A 21616-nucleotide genomic window follows, 5' to 3' on the forward strand; every position below is an offset into this window, starting at 1 on the left:
TCAAAACAAGACATGATTCATCAGTTCCTATCTTCTCATGGCTGAATATTTCGCCCAGATTTCTGAAAACTTATGTCCACTGTATATTTAACTGGGTAAGGTTAGATAAAGATGCAAAGGTCAGACTTTACAGGGTCAAAGCTTATTTGGTCAAAGTTATAGAAGAAACAGAAACAAAACAAAACAAAAACAAACATACAATTAATTGGTTAGAGTATTTTTGTAATGGACACTCTATATCTCTGTTGTGTTTCCCTTCCAGGTCTGGCCCAGTCTGGAAGCTGGGGATGTTTTGATGAGTTCAACCGCATCGACCTCCCAGTGCTGTCTGTGGCTGCTCAGCAGATTGCCATTGTCCTTACAGCCAAGAAGGAGAGGAAGAAGCAGTTTATCTTCACGGACGGAGATCTGGTGGACCTCAACCCAGAGTTTGGTCTTTTCTTGACCATGGTAAGGGCATTTATGATGTTATGAGTGGCATCATAATATGCTACAAGTTGTCATTGTGGTGGTGATAATGCTTGGTAGTCAACTGAGTTAATGCCTTCTGCTGCCAAGCTAACAAGACATGAATAGATTGATATCAGCAAATGACATGAGTGCACTGGTTTGTCCATGTGTACAGGAAAAGTATCATCATTCAGGGTGACTTCGACAGCTTTGCATTAGACACAATCAAATATGTATTCACAGCATCTCTATTATCCCTCTGAAAACATGAATGCCTTGTGCATAATTCATATATTTGAAGTAGGAAGAAGCAGCATTGTATCTGTATTATGAAATACTTATTAATTATCATGGAGCTTTTGATTCACTTCAGGGATTTCATTTTAAGATATTAAAGATATTACATACCTCCATAAAACTGTTCGAATTAAATAGTCTCATCAGAAAAACAAGAAACACATGTTTTGATTAGAATAAAAATGATTTGAAAAGAAGTACATGCTACAGTTTGGTCAAGGCTGCAGTGATTTTGTTGGAACATAAACCTTTAAGACTTTAATATCTGATTATTCAATCTGCTTTTCTTCCAACACCCAGAACCCGGGGTATGCTGGCCGTCAAGAGCTGCCAGAGAATCTGAAGATCAACTTCAGGACCGTGGCCATGATGGTGCCTGACAGACAGATCATCATCCGTGTCAAACTCGCCAGCTGTGGTTTCCTTGACAACATCATCCTGGCCCGCAAGTTCTACACTCTCTACAAGCTGTGTGAGGAACAGCTCACAAAGCAGGTGAGGACCTTTGCTCATATGGGAACTGATGATATACATATTTTTCTGTTTAAATGTTTTCTCTGTGATAATGATCATCTTTACATTTTCTTGTTTTATTCACACAGCAGTGAATTTTCATTTACTGTCACACAGCAAGCTCTGAACAGGAAACTTTCTTTGTTTGGCATATCTGTTAAAGGTAATCTTTCGTAAATGGAAGAAAAAAAATCATATTTAATACAAAAGATGTATGAGCTGTCGACTTTCTTGTGTCAAATGTTCACAAAGTAGAAATGTCATGAGAAGTTGCATCTTCCAAGTGAGAGTTTAAAAGTTAATGATGTCAGCTTGCTACTTTTTAGTGCTATGGTGTGTTCAATTTTACATCGATAATGTGTCAGTACCTCACTTCTCCAACACTCTTTGTTCTAACTAGGTTCACTATGACTTTGGTCTGCGTAACATCCTGTCTGTGTTACGTACTCTGGGAGCAGCGAAGCGAGCCAACCCTGATGACAGTGAGAACACCATTGTGATGAGAGTCTTGAGGGACATGAACCTCTCCAAACTGGTGAGAAGAACTCCAATTAGATTGTTTGAGATTGTATTCCATTGTCTTGTGATATCAATAGTAACACACAGTGAACAAATGTACAATTTGTGGTGAGTGCAGGTAGTTGCACTGATCTTTTGGTGCTCGGCGCAAAATGGAGGACAGACTAGTATGACATGATAAAGGATATAAATTTTGGCTTTCAGTTGTATGCATGGATTACAATAGTTAGATGCACTATGTCCTCTAGATATTAACATATTTGCTTTGTGTCGTCATGGTTTTCAAAGTAATAGAGACAGAACTTAATAGGCTATACTGATAAGGATATAGGTAAACAGTGCAGCAAGTTATAGTTTATGCCCATTCATCCCAAATAGCTACATGTATTTACGTCTGTCTGTCTGAGACAGTCTGGAGACAGTCAAGGCGAATTTGAATGCAGTATCCCACATGGGCTCAAATATGCTTATTTGTCATTGCATACCAAGAGTATGTTAGTGTGATACATGCATGGTGAGGTTAACAATCCATGCACTGGCACATGCTGAAATACTCCTCATTGTCAGGTGGCATTAGGTGATATAAATCTTTCTGATGTCTTTGCCTCCTCCCACTATCCTTTCTTCTCTTTCTCTCTCTCTTCCCTCCTATCATTGGTATTATAGCACTGTTTTAATGCAGATCTATGTTTCACAATATTTTACTTTGTATTCATATTTTTCTGTACAGTACAATGCAGTGGTTTTTTTTTTAATACCTATTTGTAATGACTTTATTGCAGAGAAAATAAATAGAATTGGGTTGTACTGAATTGAACTGAATTGAATTGAATTGAATTGAATTGAACTGAATTGAACTGAATTGAGCTGAATTGAACTGAATTGAACTGAATTGAACTGAATTGAACTGAATTGAACTGAATTGAACTGAATTGAACTGAATTGAGCTGAATTGAATTGAATTGTACTGAATTGCACTGAATTGAATTGAATTGGGTTGTACTGAATTTGATTGAATTGAATTAGATTGAATTGGATCATACTGAATTGAATTGAATTGAATATTTTCCATCTGCCCCCAATAGGTGGATGAGGACGAGCCCCTCTTCCTGTCCCTCATCAACGATCTCTTCCCTGGCATCGTCCTGGACAAGGCTGGCTACCCCGAGCTGGAGGCAGCTATTGCCATGAGGGTGGAGGAAGCTGGACTGGTCAACCATCCACCCTGGACTCTCAAATTGATCCAGGTAGAGACAGATACTCAGTTTCCTCTTCTTTTTTTTTCCTTCTTGATCTCTTGAAAGAAGGATATTCCGAGTTGACATTCTTGTCATTGATTTTTTTATTTTCCCAAGTCACTGTAAATAGGGGAAAAAAATGGTTTGATTATATTCTCTATCAGTTCAATCTTTCACACAGCTGATGTTATTTCAAATAGTGTTGTTCGGTGCCAAAAACTTCACTTTGGGGTATATTGAATTTGTCTAATTTTTAGCCTTATACCTAGTCATAGATGGAAATTATTTGCTGTCAAAATTGCAGTACAAAATATGAACAAGTATGTGCATCTTACAAGCAAACAGTTTAATTAGTATGCAATCCCTTTTTTTTTCTACCCATCATTCAGCCACACCTCTTAGATGCCAAATATATGTGTGACCAAAATGTATTCTAATTTTATTCCTCCCTATCTTCACTCTGTGGCATCTTCCCCTCTAGTTGTTCGAGACCCAGCGTGTGCGTCACGGAATGATGGCCCTGGGCCCCAGTGGGGCGGGCAAGACGTGCTGTATCCACAACCTGATGAAGGCCATGACCGACTGTGGCGAACCCCACAAGGAGATGCGCATGAACCCCAAGGCCATCACGGCCCCTCAGATGTTCGGCCGACTGGACGTAGCCACCAACGACTGGACGGACGGCATCTTCTCCACCCTGTGGCGCCGAACGCTCAGGGCCAAGAAAGGTATGCAGTTTGATCAGCAGCTCTACTTAGAAGTGTGTTGTGCCTGGCATGTACCATTTTCTTGTCTTGCTTACTCTCAGTACCTTCTAATTCTGATGTCCTATGTTAACAACACTGGAACAAGAACGGTAAAAAAAGGCTTTAATTATTATGAGACAGAAGCTGTGCAGAGCAAGAAACTACAAATTTCGTGTAGGGTGATATTTTGTTGTTGGTGGTGTTGTTTAGCATGTGTAGTCCTACTTTCCAGAGAAATACCACATGATATTTCCCTTGATTGGATGGAGGCTGCTTTCTGCTTCTTCTGTGTTCACCTTTAGGGACTTCATTTCTCATATAAAGGGATTTAATTGTTGTTGTTTTGTGCGTATGTACATGTCAATAACTAAATGTTTTACAGAGAAATTTCCATCATGAATAAATCCACATTTTTGTGACCCCATTCTTGAAAAGGTGAGCATGTGTGGATCGTGCTGGATGGTCCGGTGGATGCCATCTGGATTGAAAACCTCAACAGCGTGCTGGACGACAACAAGACGCTGACCCTGGCCAACGGGGATCGCATCCCCATGGCGCCCAACTGCAAGATTGTCTTCGAGCCTCACAATATCGACAATGCCTCGCCCGCTACCGTCTCCCGCAACGGCATGGTCTACATGAGCAGCTCAGCCCTGGACTGGAAGCCCATCCTTGATGTGAGTTTTCGCCTTCTTTAAGTACCACCGACTTTTTTTTTTCTTAAACTGTTCTTACATAGACAACAATGTTTCAAGTTTTTGTCATCTCTAGTTAAGGCTTCTGCAGAATAGGGTTTCAAACACGTCAAAGTAAGAAAGCTCTGCAGTTACCTCCGTAGATTAATGAAGAGGTATACCCAAGGAGCATTACCAAGAAACAGTATCTATTGCACGTCATGGGAATAACCAGCAATGCTTTTCAAAATTCAACTGAGCCATCAAGATTATAGTTCATGAAATGTAGTTGAAGCTAATACACTTGACAGTGCATAATATGATCTTGTTAATCAGGACCGTGAACACAAACCTTCATGACATTGAACTTTTTTGTCATGAGATTTTGGGGACCAAAATGAAGTCCTTTTTTCCAAGTTACAATCACCAGTAAGAATGTCTCATCATTGAAATCAAGGAAATGAAAAGCACAAATGAACAATATGTCATTTTACCCATTCATGTTTTGTTTTGTTTTTTTTTTTCTTTTTAATTTCCTTACCAGGGCTGGTTAATGAGCAGGAATCCTACTGAAGCCGAATGTCTACGCACTCTGTTTGAAGGGTCCTTTGCTGCCATCTTGCAGTTCACCAACCAGAACCTGATCTTCAAGATGAATGTGCTGGAGTGCATGATAATCGCACAGGTATGTGAGACCTCTGTGTCTGCTGTCATTTTATTCCCCTGACCTCTGCAATTATTAAAGGTCATTAGTAGGTTCAATAGTGTTAAGACTCAATCTACTGTTTTCAATTAGCATTTGAATTCTGTATTTCCCCACATCTCCAGCTAATGCATATATCTATGACACATGACTACAATTGTCTTGATTATACAAAGGTTGATGCATTCCAAAATATTCTTTCTTGAAGGATTTCTATGAGGGATAGAAAAACTGGGATCATTAGCTACTTTGTAGATTATTCCAAATGAGATGAATGCAGTGCTATGAAGGCTCCGTCATTCTTTTTGCCAAGGATTTACAAAATAGCCATTTTTTGCCACCTCGAACAAGAGAGACAATGTAGGCAAGAAAGAAATCATGTAGAGACAGAATGTCTTGAGGGGATGGTATAGTTTTGGTTGAGACCTAACTTCGGGTTTCTAACATTTTTGAGTGAGATTATGAGAAACCTCTTATGAAATATGAAAGGGCATGTAATTCCAAAAGGAATTCATCGTTCTTTTGATGAAAATTGGTTTTGAAATGGCTGAGATACCCAAAACAGAGCAATTCTAATAAAATGTGGGACCCAGCTTTTATTACGATCGCTTTGTTTTACTTTATTTTTTGATGTCTCAGCCATTCCAAAACCGATTTTCATCAAATAAACTTTGAATTCCTCTTAGAAAGGTATGCTCTGTACTATTTTACAAACATTTTCTTGATATCTCACAAGAAGTCAAAAGCTCAACTCTCACCTCTTCCAATACTGTACCATCCCTCTTCTTTAAGCTCAAATTGAGGAATTTAACTCATGTTTGACATGTACAGAGCACTTTTTGCCATGCCACAACTACCTCCCGATGTCTTTGATCACTGAAATGCATAATGAATCATATGCACACTTCGTTTTTGTCGACGTTGTTTCTGCGTGACTAGGCCATCAGTCTGCTGAAGGGACTGATCCAGACCAAGGATGACAAGGAGGCTCAGGGCCCCGGCCCCGAGCACCTAGAGAAGATCTACATCTTCTGCGTCATGTGGAGTGTGGGCGCACTGCTGGAGCTGGACGACCGCTCCAAGTTGGAGCAGTTCATCCGCACCGACGAGGAGATCAAGCTCAACCTCCCGGATATCCCAGAATCCTCTGAGGACACCATGTTTGACTACTTCGTTGACAACGAAGGTAAGATCAACTGTCACTCCCCTCTCCCCATCTTTTTTTGTACTTTCATCATCATTCTATTATGATCAAGGAGTCGCTGTGGCTCAGTGGATTAGACCACAGACTCTCGATTGAGAGATCTCTGGTTCAAGTCCTCTGGCAGCAATGGTTGTGCTCTTGAGCAAGGAACTTTATCCTCATCTTTGACTTTTAAGGGGAGTCTGAAAGCCTTTGATCCTGTGGTAGCTTGCTCATAAACATGCAAGTACCTCCTCAGTGGCCACATAGAATACGTCCAAACACAAACACACACACTCATATTCTCGTACATTTTTGTTAGTAGGGTCCCATTCATGTACATTTCACAATAGAAGTATGAATACCTCATATTATTGGGGTAGGCTTTGGTGACCTAAGATACAATGTAATTCTGAATTCATGTTTTCTTTTTTTGCAATGACAGTTTGCAGTCAGTTGAAAATCAAGGATGAAAAGAAATATAAAATGCCAGTCTGTTATGATTATGTGCAGATGATCAGGTAATTGCCCTGCCCATTGCTGATCACAGTGGCTGTAGCAACAGTACAAAATACTTATACTCAGACACGTACTTCGTACTTAACCCGTTGAGGACGAGTCCCGAGTATACTCGGGCAGGTGTCTATGGGAAATGCGTGTTGTAGCAAAATCAAACCGTCCTCAACGGGTTAATACTTAATACTTAGTACTCGATACTTGTACACAGATAAATACTGACATACTCAATACTCAGTTATGCTCAGTACTCAAAACTTTCCTTTCACACCCCCCCCCCCCCAAATCAGGAAACTGGGTGCACTGGGAAAAGCGTGTTGAGGACTGGATCTACCCACCAGACTCCACCCCAGAGTATGGCTCAATCTTGGTCCCTAACGTGGACAACGTCAGGACAGACTTCCTCATCCAAACAATTGCCAAGCAGTCCAAGGTAATGAGATATCTAGTTGCAGTTGCCGCTTTTGCTTGCAATATTCCCATAATACAGTAAAACTGGGAAATTTCCTAACAACTGTAAAAGTGGGAAATTTTTCTGACGGGGTAGTTTTCACGCAACATAAAATTAGTCCAAAAATTAAAGTGAGCAAGTATTTTTACATGTGACTTGTAATAATATTTTTCTCTTTTATTCTGCGGAATCCAAAATACACGAAATTCATTTCACATGCAGAGTGCGAAAAATTACTCACGCAAAATTTCCACTCTACAGTATTCCTTGGATTTCTTTTGTTGTTGTTAGTAAGCCATGATGTTTGAATGATTTTTGGCAATTTTTTTTAAAATAAATACTTGTAGTTGCTGACAGATATAATATTCCTTGTTCTTTCATGTTGCGATGATGTGCATCGTAGGAGATGGCAACAGAGATATTTTAATTCCTCCAAAGTTGTAAATCATGTGCTTTTCATGTATGTATGTGTGTGATCTTCAGGCTGTGCTGCTGATTGGAGAGCAGGGTACAGCAAAGACAGTCATGATCAAGGGCTCCATGGATAAATACAACCCTGAGGTTCACGTGGCCAAGAGCTTCAATTTCTCATCTGCCACAACACCCATGATGTTCCAGGTAAGGAGGAAGAAAACAACCAGAAAATAAACAAAATGTTGAACAAAGATGCACTAATTTGTTCCTTTATCAGGCATCTTTTTTCCCCCTTTTTTCCTTTTTTTTTTGTGTGTGGCAGACCTGACTCAGCTTCAGCCATGAATGAGTGGTCATGCACTTGAAGAGATTGATTGAAGTAGAGTGTTTTTGAGTGAGTGATCATTTATCCTTTGTCATATCACACTTTAATAGTGTCACAGATTGTATGCAAATAAAAGATGCATTTAAAATATGCAGACATACAGTTCAGGTTCCACATGTTAGAGCAAAAAATGTTTTACCTGTTTGCCTGTGTTAGCAAATATGAAAGTCTGTATCTACTTCTACGGTGCTGTTGTCTTGTGCGTGTGAGCCATGCACTTCTAAACAGAGTGTATGTAGTGAAATGTAGCACCCTTCCACAACCCAGTACCCTTGGTAATATCAAGTTGATACCATTCTCACTGTTGTTGGACCTTATCTCTATATTGCATCTTTCACTGAATTGAATGACATTAGAGAGATAATTCTTCCGTCCGTACAGAGAACCATTGAGAGCTATGTTGACAAGCGAGTCGGAAACACCTACGGGCCTCCTGCTGGCAAGAAAATGACAGTCTTTGTTGACGACATCAACATGCCCATCATCAATGAGTGGGGAGACCAGGTACAGTGAATATTTTATATGACAATAATGGATTCATTTCATTTGTTTTAAAAACAATTATCTTCGCTTGACATGATTTGGCAAGATGTGATCATGTAGTCTTTGTTATATGCCTACCAATTTCGAGTAATACCTGTTCAGTTTGCCCTGTAGACGGATGTACATAGGTGTATAGTCAGACTGACAGTTTGGTAGGAAAGTTATTGAAGATTGTGTTTTACGCTTAATAATAATAATAATTGATATGATTTATATAGCGCCAAATCCACTCTGCAGAGTGCTCTAGGCGCGGAAGGAAGAGAAAGTGAAGGAGATAAAGGACATACAAATATCAAGTACATGTAATGAGTAGTCAAATTGAGGCTTTAAACAAGTGAGTTTTTAGACTGCTTTTAAAGGAGTCTGATGAAGAACAATTTTTTACGGCTGAAGGTAAGTTATTCCATAAGGTGGGAGCGGCATGGCCAAAGGCACGTGTGCCCCATATTGTAGTGAATCTTGGAATTATCAGAGAACCGGAGTTGGATGAGCGTAAAGATCTAGCAGGGATGTAATTATGGAGTAAGTCAATGTTATACTGAGGAGCAGCGCCCTGAATGCAATGAAAAGTCAAAAGTAAAATCTTAAAAATAATGCGATCTTTGACTGGTAACCAATGAAGTGATCTCAAAATAGGGGTGATGTGAGTGTGCTTCTTGGATAGTGTGATGATGTGTGCTGCCGCATTTTGAAGCCTCTGTAGCATGGAGAGCTGAGTTTGTGGTAAGTTAAATAAGACAGAGTTTCCAAAATCGAGCCTAGATGATATCAAGGCATGGACTAATTTTTCGGTAGAAGAGCGGTTCAAATATTTTCTGATGAAGCCGATATTACGAAGTTGGTATCTTACAGATCTACAAATGCTAGAAACTTGATGAGACATAGTCATATTACAATCTAGTATTACACCCAGGTTGCGACAGGTTTGGGACACACTAATTGACATGCCGGAAAAGGAGATTAAATTAATGTCAAGTTTACCTAATTGTGTCTTCGAACCAAACATTAAAAACTCAGATTTATCCGTATTCGCTTAAGTCATGATGAAATGCTAATTCACTAGCCCTGTTGTCAGCTGTTCCTATATCAGTACATAGTAGTAATCGTTAGAGCGTCAAGTGGCCAGCTGGTATTGTGTGTTGGAATCTTGCACAACTCTGTACCGGCAAGCTAAATGGCTTGGAAGATCTAAGACTGCGTTCGAGTGCTCTAAAGCGAACCAAAGCTACCGTACCGAACTGTGCCAGATTTGAAGCGTTCAAGCGCTCTGTCGAGAAAGCGTACCTCACAAGTTATTTTTAGAAAAGGTCACACATTTTTGTAACAAGAATGTCATCCACCTGGCTCTTTACTACTTACAGCTGTCCCGAACAAAGAGAATGATGTTTTTGCGTTGTGACGTATGCGCATGATACGCGCATGCTTTACAGCGAACTTTTGGTATGCTTTGGTACGCTTTTGGAGCACATCGGGAAGTGGTCCACTTTTGGCTCGGTACAGTACGGTATGGTACACTTCAGGAGCGTTCGAGCGCTCCTCTGGCGCGGGTATGGTATGGTACAGTTCGCTTGAGGAGAGCGCTCAAACGCACCTTTAGGTGTTTGTTACAACGAGAATAAATTTCCGTTCACTTTAAGACCCTGAGCAAAGAAATGAGCACCTCACAATATGCACTACGTTGATGGTCATCATTTGCCTCAGTTGGTTTCTCACATTCTATTTGACTCATACCTGGCTTGATTCAAATCTCAGATCACGAATGAGATTGTGCGCCAGATGATGGAGTTCAGCGGCTTCTACAACCTGGAGAAGCCCGGAGACTTCACCATCATTGCCGACATCCAGATGATGGCCGCCATGATTCAGCCCGGAGGAGGTCGTAACGACATCCCGCAGCGCCTCAAGAGACAGTTTTCCATCTTCAACTGCACCCTGCCCTCCAACCCCTCCATCGACAAGATCTTTGGTGAGATGACAGGGCAATGCAGGAGGGATGAAAATGACCCTACTTTGGTATCATTAATCCCAGTGAACAAACACTCAGTAGAAATGTCAAAATGTAATGCTTGAATGAAATTTTTGTGTGTGTTTTTGTTTTTGTTATAGTGCTATTTGGAAGGATAATGTGTCAAAAGCATCATATGCACAACTTAATGAAAGGCTTACGTCAAGTTTGAACAAATCGTCTAGGAATTAAGATTGCACTGTCTCCGAAATATCTGAGTAAATGATGAGAAATAGCAGTAAGACTGATTTGCTTAGTTCTTTCTTTGTAATCAAAATAGAATTGCTGTATTACTCTTAATGCTCCTAATCTCTTAAAATTCATGAGAATCGTAGGTGTTCTTGCCATTTTCAACTTTTGTATTGCAACATCAGTTACAACTGTTTCATTGCATTTTCTGAAGATAAGTTTGAGATATAGAATTGGGGTAATGATGATATGTCTCTCTAATTGTTTTTGCATCAAACAGGTGTGATAAGCACTGGTCATTATTGTCAGGAAAGAGGGTTCAGTGCTGATGTGAGGGAACTGGCCAAAGCCCTGGTCCCTGTCACTCGCCGTCTCTGGCAGCTTACAAAGGTGGGACAGAACTATGTATTCATGTTGTTTTAGTTCAGTCTATGTTGTCATCACCATGTGGCAATGCATGTAAAAGCACGCATACATGCACGGTGTTGTCTTCCTGCATTCCTGTAACAACTTTACCTCTATTGACACCTGAAGACTAGATTTGTATAGTCTCTTTAATTTGTTTACACTGACTTGAAATGAAGTGACCTACAAACCATAGCACATCTTATGCTGCATTGCTTCATGACAGACCAATGGAATGTCCAGATAATTATGGTTCATTTTCAGGGCTCTCTGTTTGTCATCAGAGTGATCGTATGCTATTTATCCTACTGCAATTTGTAGCTAATTGTCATAAGGGAAATATTCCCCGAGTTCGCACAAATTTCAGGCAAAGATTTTTGTACTTCCGATAATTTGGAAGTCAGGGCATCACTTCTTTTATATATCGTGTTTTTAACAATTTGCATTCAAACAGGGTATGGATGGCATACTGTAATAGATTTCTGAATAGAATACAAGAACAGATTGAATTTATCTAGCATGCAAAATAATTCTGTCCTTATGCTGATTAATCCATCTTGCCCCGTTTCCCCATCAGATCAAGATGCTGCCCACACCGGCCAAGTTCCACTACATCTTCAACCTGCGCGACCTGTCCCGCATCTGGCAGGGCATGATCAACACCCTCAGCGAGGTGGTGACCTCCCCCAAGATCCTGCTCTCCCTCTGGAAGCATGAGTGCGTGCGGGTCATCGCTGACCGCTTCACCAACCCGCAGGACTGTGAGTGGTTCCAGAAGACCATCGGCCGTGTCGTCCAGGAAGAGCTTGGGGACGACCTGTTCCACACCAGCCAGGAGGACCACTACTTTGTGGACTTCCTCCGGTAAGTAGAAAGGGGACAGCTAGTGGTCAATGGTCAGTGGTCACTCAGCTGAAAATGTGATTGTTATGTAATTTACCTCTCATCAAAGGTGCCTCATTAATTTTTGAGGACACATATCTGTCTACAGTTTGCATCATAAAACATTCACATTGCTATAATTTTTCACAGAAGTACACCAGTCCTAGGTGCCTTCATTTAAATTAAATTGTATATTCATTATCATTGCAGTGATTTCTTTTGTAGCGTTAAGGATCTTGTGTGGAGTGGTGAAGCACCAACAAGCTTCAAATGCAGTCAGTGTAACCACTGATGCTGGGTATATTATGGCATCAGATTAGCCTTTATTTGTATTTCAAGCCAAAGCACCTCTTTTTTTGTTTGTTGCCAGGACGGTCATTTGATGGGTCTGTTTCATGTTTGTTCCCATGAACAGTGATGCTCCCGAGGCCACCGGAGACGAGCCGGATGATGCCGACTTTGACATGCCAAAGATCTACGAGCCCATCCCATCCTACAGTGGTCTGGAGGAGCGCCTCCAGATGTTCATGTCCCTGTACAACGAGCAGATCCGCGGAGCCGGCATGGACCTGGTCTTCTTCAAGGACGCCATGATTCATTTGGTCAAGGTGAGAGGTTCTACTTAAACTGATAGATCTGACCCACCCTGGGTTTCATCACTACCAACTCCCCTCTTCCTGACATCCAGACAGTCTTCACAAAAGCATGATGGTTGTATTTTTAGGCTAGGGATAGTTTTGTGCCAACCTATAATGAAAAATACATGTTATGCAACTTAAGCATCTCCACTATTGTGTTGCTCGCATAAAAAATACAACCAATAGTAAAGTGAGAGGAGAGCCTTCTCGGCCTAGAATTTCATTACTCTACGTTCATAAATCTTCCCTCAACTTTTCAAGATTCCTCTTTGAACATTTACAAAGGATATTATATCAATGATACTACACTGTAACTAAAACAGTGTGTACTGTTAGTGTCCACTATGATACCTAGCAAATGTAAATATACAAGTGGGCATTTCTTTTGGTCAGTTGAAATGAAATTCTTCAATTTCTGTAGGTGTCCCGCATCATCCGTACTGCTCGTGGTAATGCCCTTCTCGTCGGAGTTGGTGGTTCAGGAAAGCAGAGTTTGACTCGTCTGGCATCCTTCATCGCTGGCTACAAGACATTCCAGATCACACTCACCAGGTGAGATTTGATGTCTTGACACCAAACACCAGCCTCTATTGGAGTATAAGAGCTCTGGGGCGGGGGGGGGGGGGGGGGGGGGGGGGGAAATAAGGGCATGATTTTATTTAAAAAAAAATCAACTGTCAATCTTTTTTTTTCCACATATTTGTATTGGGTGTTTTGAAATCAACACCAGTTGTGGTCTGTACTAGTATTAAACTTGTGTTACCCGATAGGTAATATAATTTTTCTGGTCTTTACAAATATTTGATTTGTGTTACACTGTCGGCAATACATCCTTTTGTAGAACTTTTTAATTATGGAAATGTAAAACTTGAACTTACCACAGTAGTAGATGTGGTAAATGACTTTTGCATCATGCTTGGAATCTCTTCAGGTCATACAATACATCCAACCTGATGGAGGACCTGAAGACACTGTACAGGGTTGCTGGCCAACAGGGTAAAGGCATCACCTTCATCTTCACTGACAATGAGATCAAGGATGAGAGCTTTCTGGAGTACCTCAACAACGTCCTGTCGTCTGGAGAGGTGAGGAGGAGGAGGAGACTGGATGCTACCATCCATTAATGAGTGACCTTACAGCTTTCACGAATGGTTAACTGTCTGTCGCTTTACTCCAAAAATGGCCCCAGTACCAGTAACAAGTTACACAGTCTCGAATTAATGACGATGAGCTGACCCTTCACTGTGGGAAAGATATCAGTTAATAAAAAAGCTTCTTTTGGTGCTGTCAATAGATATGACATCTTGCATGGTCAACAAATTTGTTGTTGCTGTTGCAATTATCATCATTGTAAAAAAGACATGATCAGGAGATGATTGCTTGAAAGTGTCCATGATGTTGATTGCAGTGCATTGTTTGTCATACAAGTCATTTCTGTCATTCGCTGATTCCATTAATTTGTGGATTATCCACTTACATGGATTAACTTCTCCCGCACGTGTTCCTAACCCCCAAAGGTCTCCAACCTGTTCGCTCGTGACGAGATTGACGAGATCACACAGGAGCTGATTCCCGTCATGAAGAAGGAGTATCCACGGCGACCGCCGACGGGAGAGAATCTCTACGACTATTTCATCACGAGGTCCAGGCAGAACCTCCATGTCGTCCTTTGCTTCTCTCCTGTAAGTTGACTGCCACCGCAGGACTTTCCTAACATTTTTTTTTAAGGTTCTATGTTTGAACAATAATTTTTTGATGTGTTTTTGGTTTTATATGTGTGATTTTTACATTAGCATAAGTGTTCATTTGAGATGAAATAAAGATGCTATAAAGGAAACTTTTTCCTTGCTTTCGTTTAGGGGACTTCACCAATATGATTTGAAGAAATAATCAGTAGCTGGTTGCTCTTATTGAATTTATGATGTGTTTGCCTGTCCAATGTTGGCAGAGTTAAGACAAAAGTTTAGATATTGTGGCTGACCCATAGTATAGAATTAATGTAAGAATGCTCCATCTACATATTTGGTGCCTGCGTAAAATGATAACTTACTTATGTTATGTGACCTCTTCCCAATCTCCTTTTCCCTCTCCGACTACAATCGTAGGTTGGAGAGAAATTCCGAAATCGTTCCCTCAAGTTCCCCGGTCTGATTTCTGGCTGCACCATGGACTGGTTCAGCCGCTGGCCGAAGGATGCCCTCATAGCTGTGTCCCACCACTTCCTGAAGACGTTCGACATCGTCTGCACGGACGACACCAAGAAGCAAGTGGAGCAGGCCATGGGTACCTTCCAGGACGGAGTGGCCGAGTCTTGCGTGGACTACTTTGAGAGGTCAGTCTGTCGCTGACCTTTAACAAATCTTGCATGTTTCATTTCAGACCTCTGATGAAATAAGGATTCAGTTGAAAGAAACGAAGAGTAAAATACAGCTCTTCTTTATCACAAGCCATGCAACTTAGACATTTGATCATTGTTTAGATGATAGTTGTGCAGTCAGGATCATCCAGTGGGAGAGTGTGAAGAAAGGATAGAGAAAAAGAAGTGTTTGTTTAAAGAACTTGTTTCCGTAATTGTAACCAACAGCGTTGTCTTATCAAGGATATGAATGTTTCTTCTCAGATCTGCAATTTTCTTCATTTAATTACTAGACTATGAACTACAGGGAGCTTGGGTTTCCCCTCTCCTGCTCATGTCTGCCCATCAATTTATGACTTTCACATAGTATATATTTATCATTTCATTTGCAACACTTACTCTCCATCTTCTTTTCTCATTTTGCAATTTCTCCAAGTTATTGGGAGACTTAAAACCACAGGGACATTGATTTCACACTGCTGAAAAAATGTTATGTAAGTTTATGCTCAATTGTTGTGGCCGTGAGGAATAGGACTTAGTGATCGAACTTTCTATTACCTCACAACGCAAGCACATAAAAGATCCCATTTCATTCATTCATCGAAAGAGCAGGGTGCAAAGTGAAGTGGTCCACGTACCTACAGTGTACCCAGACAAGAAAAACAGGTTAATGATGCCAACCCTTGTTCACTTAGGTGACTAGTAATAGTGAACAAATTAACCAGGCACATTGTGCCATATACGAACTAAGTAAACTTCAATCTGTCTGTTTTCTCTATTCATGCAGGTTCCGTCGTGCCACCCACGTGACGCCCAAGTCCTACCTGTCCTTCATTGCCGGCTACAAGGACATCTACCGCAGCAAGTATGAGGAGATCAACGAGCTGTCCCGCCGCATGACCACTGGACTGGACAAGCTGGTGGAGGCTTCGGCGTCCGTGGCAGAGCTCAGCGTCCAGTTGGCGGAGAAGGAGAAGGACCTGGCTGTGGCCTCAAAGAAAGCTGAGGAGGTGAGTAAGAGTACCCCCTACTGATACGATGAAAGCTTGCTAGTTTGAAATCTTTTAAATAATGCACAAATAGTTGCATTTTTGTGGGTGTCTTTGACCTGTTACCTGGCTAAACCCTATAGATTCTCTTCCTTTTTATTTTGTGGTTGCAAGGTACAAAACTGTGGCTAAAACTGTGCCCTCTATGCATCTAGAAGTTTCTTCATCTGCCTATATGCAACACATATTTAAAAAGATATATTAGAGTAACGAGAGGGCCCTTGAAGTGAATAGGCTTTGCTAAGAACAGTATTTCTTCTGTATCTAAATAAGACATGCTGTTCTAAAATGCAGTTATATATAATTGTGTTGTATGTACATCAGTGCCATACCATGACTCTTCACACACACAACCTACCTTTCATTCTAGGTGTTGTCGGCTGTGACGGTCAAAGCTCAGGCCGCCGAACAGGTCAAGTCTCAGGTCCAGAAGGTGAAGGACAAGGCCCAGGCCATTGTGGATGAGATCAATGTGAGTATTTCTCCATCTGTCAGTAGCAGGAACTCCAAAGTATTTTGTCAGTTCCATTACAGCCCAGCCCTTTACCGTGCATGGTTTGCCGATTGGCACACGAGAGCACACTATTGGAATACCTGGAAACTAAATCTTGGTTAACCCATTGAAGACGGACTGATTTTGCTACAACATGCATTTTCCATAGAGACCTGCCAGAGTATACTCAGGACTCGTCCTCAATGGGTTAATAGAGATTACCTACAAGTAGTCCCCCTAATCCCTACTGTATCACATAGACCTTCCAGTCAGAGTGTAACACATTACTACTCACCTGAGTGGGCTTGCCAATCCGCAACACGGTCAAGTTTGGATGTATTACTGAGTGCAAAAAAACGAAGTGATTGGCAAGTTAAGCTAAGTTCTTAGGTGCACAAAGGGTTAAACTTCCATGAAACTTAGAGAAGACCCCAGAGGTTTGCTCCACTAGATGGAGGTCTTTGATGTTATGGCTGAAGTAAAGAAGGCAATCAAAGAATGTGATCTTTAGCAAGAAAATGGCAGCTAATCACGGAATAGTGGTGTCAAGTAAGGAACTTGAAGTGGCATCTGAGTCATGTTGGAATTTCAAAATATTGTTTAATTTCATTTGGTTTACTTTTGAAACCAGCTTATATACAAAAGATGTATAGAACAAGAGAGAGAGAGAGAAATGTATGTGGAGCATAAAATCCAACTAGGCAAGTCATAACTTTCTGTTGGTAATCACGAGATGGTTTAGTGACAATTTTTGTTTGTAAGTTACATAACCTCTCACATGGGCAGAGCAGGAATTTCTTTTGGCAAATGCCAAATGGCGTGGTCGTGGAAATCTTACTTTGCAATGATCTCCATCCCTTGTGCACAGGCTGACAAAGTGGTGGCCGAGGAAAAATTAGAGGCGGCGAAGCCTGCCCTCGCTGAGGCCGAAGCGGCGCTGAACACCATCAAGCCAGCCCACATCTCCACCGTGCGCAAGCTGGGCAAGCCTCCCCACCTCATCATGCGCATTATGGACTGCGTGCTCCTGCTCTTCCAGCGCAAGATCAACCAGACCGCCCCCGACCCGGAGAGGGTTAGCCCAGTGCCGTCCTGGGCGGAGTCGCTCAAGGTGTGTGTTCCCACGCAGATGGAGGAGTTGATGGAGAGTGGAGTAGAATATACAAATAATAAATGTTTTATGAGTGCAATGGACAGAACATTTCATGAGGTGAAAGATGAAATGATCCATTTGACCAGGAGGAGCCGAGTCGAATGAATCAGTAATTTCATCTGTCATCAAATTAAATATTCTGTCCATTGCGCGAATGAAAAACATGGATCCAAGATTGCACTGTAAATGGAGCCACAATTTCATGAATGATGATGTAACAGTAAAATGGGACAAATGATCAATGTCAAATAACAACAAAAAATGATAGGGATCTATTTTGGTGTTATATAAAGGTAAATAGATTATGAGATAAATTTATAGATAGATACATGTAGATAGATAGATAAATACATGTAGATAGATACATGTAGATAGATAGATAGATAGATAGATAGATAGATAGATAGATAGATAGATAGATAGATAGATGCTTATTAGAAAAATAGATGTAGATAGATTAATCAATAGAGATGTAAACACAGGTGAATTGATTGATAGAGGTGTAGACATGGATAGTACAATGTATGTATGTAGGAAACAGATAGACATAGAATGATTGATGCTTGCATTCATGCTTAGGCAGACAAATGGTAAAATAGGTATATAAAATGATAGATGTAATGATGGATTGATGGATAGACGAAGGGAGGAATGGAAGAAAGGATTGTGGAAGAAGGATAATTGAGATCAAATTGGTGTGGTGTAGGGATGTATAAGTGGATGGATGAAAGAGGATGGATATGTGGGAAGAGCAAACAGTGCATCACAGGATTGACAGGAAAAATTGAAAGAGCTCTTTTAGTATCTTTTCGTTATCTGGAAAACTTCGGCATCCCCATAGTCACTTTGGAATTCAAGTATTGAAGTCGCATTGCACATGTAACATTATTACCCCAAGTTTTCTTTCTGGTGTGACATGTGAGCCTCTTTTGTGGGCTGAAATGGGGGTGTGTTTCCTTGCAAAAAGCCCACCCTCACATTTGAGGGCTCTGATATGTTGAATGGTCATCATGTCTTCCCCCACCTCACCCCTCCCCCTTGCAGCTGATGGGAAGTGCCGGCTTCCTCCAGGGTCTTCTAACCTTCCCCAAGGACTCCATCAACGGTGAGACCGTGGAGCTGCTCGAACCCTACCTCAGGATGGAAGACTTCAACATGGAGTCGGCCAAGAAGGTTTGTCACATCTCACATTCTGCACACAGTGCGTGCTGGCGGCAGAGTAGTTCATACTAAATACCAAAGGATAGTGCAAAAACAGAGAACTGCTTTACAAGTCTTTACCTGCCTTTCATGAAAAATTTGATTTGTCTTTCGTCAAAGTCACGTGGAGTTACGAATCCTCTGTTTCCCTGCATGTACATAAGATATGAATAGTATCTGAGTGTTACATCATTGCATCCTTATTTGTCAATTTGAATGTATATTTTTCAGTCATTCACATATGAGCACATTTCAGAAAATGAACTGTGTCCTGAAGTAGACACTTAAGATATTTATATCTTTAGTTTAGCTACATGATGAATTCTGATTGTGTTCAGTAGTCAGCTGTTGGTCCATTAGTGGTAAGTTATGTGAACGATCTGCCGTTCCGCAAGGAATCTAGTATAGTTGTATATTTGGTTGATGTCTCTCAGTGCTTCTAATCACTGTGAAATAGATTACAGAAAATTGGTGACCCATAAAACCATCCACTGACTTATCAAGATTAATGTAGATTGAAGATCATAGACAGACTTCAAGTTTGCTGGAGATATCAAGATGTTTTGTTTTTATCACCTTGGCCCCACCCATTCAGTGTTTGTTTTAAGTTTAATAAGTTTTCCTCTACTTCAGTAATTAAGTGAAAAAAATGGCTGCTTAACCCTCCAATCTCTCTCCTCACACAGGTGTGTGGTGATGTTGCTGGTCTCTGCAGCTGGGCCAAGGCAATGTCCTTCTTCTATGGCATCAACAAGGAAGTACTGCCTCTCAAGGTATGCAAATATAAGCCAGAAAAGGGGCTGAAAACGATAACAGCTGCCCATACTCTTTCAGCGAAGAGTAGCATCATATTTACTCTGTGTTGCAAGCACATTTTTATTTAAAGCACTTTTGTGTGTTTGATGATGTGTGTGGAAGTCTCTCTCCTTGATAGTTGCAATGAAATGGATATTCAGCGAATATTTTCCATTCCATGTTGCAATGCAACATAGTTCTTTCTACTGTAATCAGCAGTAAAACCTACTTTGCAGTCACTGTCAGATTTTGCTGAAGAGAATTCAAGTTTGATTCCAGATATGAATCACTTGCTTGCAAAATATCTTAGCACAGCATTTTAAGTTGTCTCTTGCCTTCCATTCTTTGTATTATCATCCATATCCCACACATTTGCCTCTTATTTGTAGGAAAGACAAATGACAAGAGGGACTGTAACTTTTACTGTTAATCATGGGACAACTTGCCTAGTCTAAACATGCTGTATATGAGATGGTTCCAAAACTTCATTTCTGAACATGGACATTTTACAATATCTCCTTGGAAAGAATTGATGTGCTCACTATGAATGTTCCTTGATTGGCCCTTTAACATTGTTGTCTCTTCTCTCAACCACCGCCCCCACCCCCTTACCATACTCCCTCTCTCCGATCTGTCTTTCTCTTCTGTTCCACCTGTCTCAATCTCCATCTCTCACTTCATGTCCATGTGCCTTTTTCCCATCTCTCCCTGCCCCCCGGATGATTCTCTTGATTCGGTTGTCTGGACGTCCAGGCCAATCTGGCTGTCCAAGAAGCCAGGCTGTCCGTGGCCAACAGTGACCTGTCCAAGGCCCAGGCACAGCTGGACGCCAAGCAGGCTGAACTGGATGAGGCACAGGCAGAGTATGACGCTGCCATGAAGAAGAAACAGGTTCGACATCAGGCTGATGCTCTATGTGGTGGTTGATGATGGTGGTGGTAGTGGTGGTTATGGTGATGATGATCATGAAGATGATGATGAGGATGATGATGATGATGATGATGATGATGATGGTGATGAAAAGGTTTTATGGAGCAGATGTTGCTAAAGATGATGATGATGGTGGTATTGATAATCATCATAGTAATGACAATTATCAAGATGAATATGGTGGAAGTGATAATGATGATGACTGTAAAATCCTGTAAAATCTATTATAATTTGACTTAAGGGGTATGCTCATTGCAGCCAGGCATAAATTGATAAACCAATAGATGCCATGCTTATATATATTTTTCTTTTGAGGCCTGATACCTCACTGTTAACTCACTATGTGTATATGATGTGGATGTTGCATCCCTGATATTAGGTGTAATACATGCTGCAAAGGCTGCCTTCACACCCAGAGGAAATGGTTGACAATTGATTACATGAGATAGTTAACTATTCTCTGACTGTTGTAACTTTCTCAAAAAAAAACAAAGCAACCCCCCCCCCCCCAAAAAAAAAAAAAAAAAAAAAAAATTAAATAACACACATTTAGCCAGCAGGTGTATTTTACATTGATTTCCGTGTGAGTCCTTGTCCTGCTAATCATATGCTCCCAGTCTCCCTGCACCAAATTCTCCAACTTTTCTCTACGTTTTCCGCAGGATCTGCTCGATGATGCGGATAACTGCCGGCGGAAGATGGAAGCCGCCTCCACTCTCATCAGCGGTCTGGGTGGAGAGAAGGAGCGTTGGACGCAAGCAAACAAGGAGTTCAAGGCTCAGATTGGAAGGTCAGTCAGTCAGGCAGAGCTTTCATGTCTGCCATGTTGACTCACGGCCACTCTGGTGTTGATTTTCACTGAAATCTAGCACAGATAATGCCCTTGTCG

General features: G+C 41.1%; 1 protein-coding gene across 1 annotated transcript in view; it reads left to right on the plus strand.

Moving 5' to 3' along the window:
• LOC139713445 (dynein axonemal heavy chain 5-like) overlaps nt 1-21616 on the plus strand; it is a 77716-nt gene that overhangs the window by 44801 nt on the left and 11299 nt on the right. The window contains 26 exon segments of the mRNA XM_071625175.1: nt 263-450; nt 1048-1242; nt 1661-1795; nt 2865-3026; nt 3499-3745; nt 4199-4440; nt 4982-5122; nt 6080-6326; nt 7130-7272; nt 7774-7908; nt 8471-8593; nt 10385-10598; nt 11107-11216; nt 11809-12095; nt 12529-12721; nt 13173-13303; nt 13683-13836; nt 14269-14433; nt 14857-15083; nt 15895-16117; nt 16527-16628; nt 17518-17760; nt 18847-18975; nt 19689-19775; nt 20551-20688; nt 21390-21517. Coding sequence (XP_071481276.1) covers nt 263-450; nt 1048-1242; nt 1661-1795; nt 2865-3026; nt 3499-3745; nt 4199-4440; nt 4982-5122; nt 6080-6326; nt 7130-7272; nt 7774-7908; nt 8471-8593; nt 10385-10598; nt 11107-11216; nt 11809-12095; nt 12529-12721; nt 13173-13303; nt 13683-13836; nt 14269-14433; nt 14857-15083; nt 15895-16117; nt 16527-16628; nt 17518-17760; nt 18847-18975; nt 19689-19775; nt 20551-20688; nt 21390-21517 — 4489 coding nt within the window.

This window comes from Diadema antillarum, unplaced genomic scaffold, assembly GCF_040938485.1.
Source record: "Diadema antillarum isolate AM-2024a unplaced genomic scaffold, OU_Dant_1.0 seq00001969_RagTag, whole genome shotgun sequence".
Classification (NCBI taxonomy): Eukaryota; Metazoa; Echinodermata; class Echinoidea; order Diadematoida; family Diadematidae; genus Diadema; species Diadema antillarum.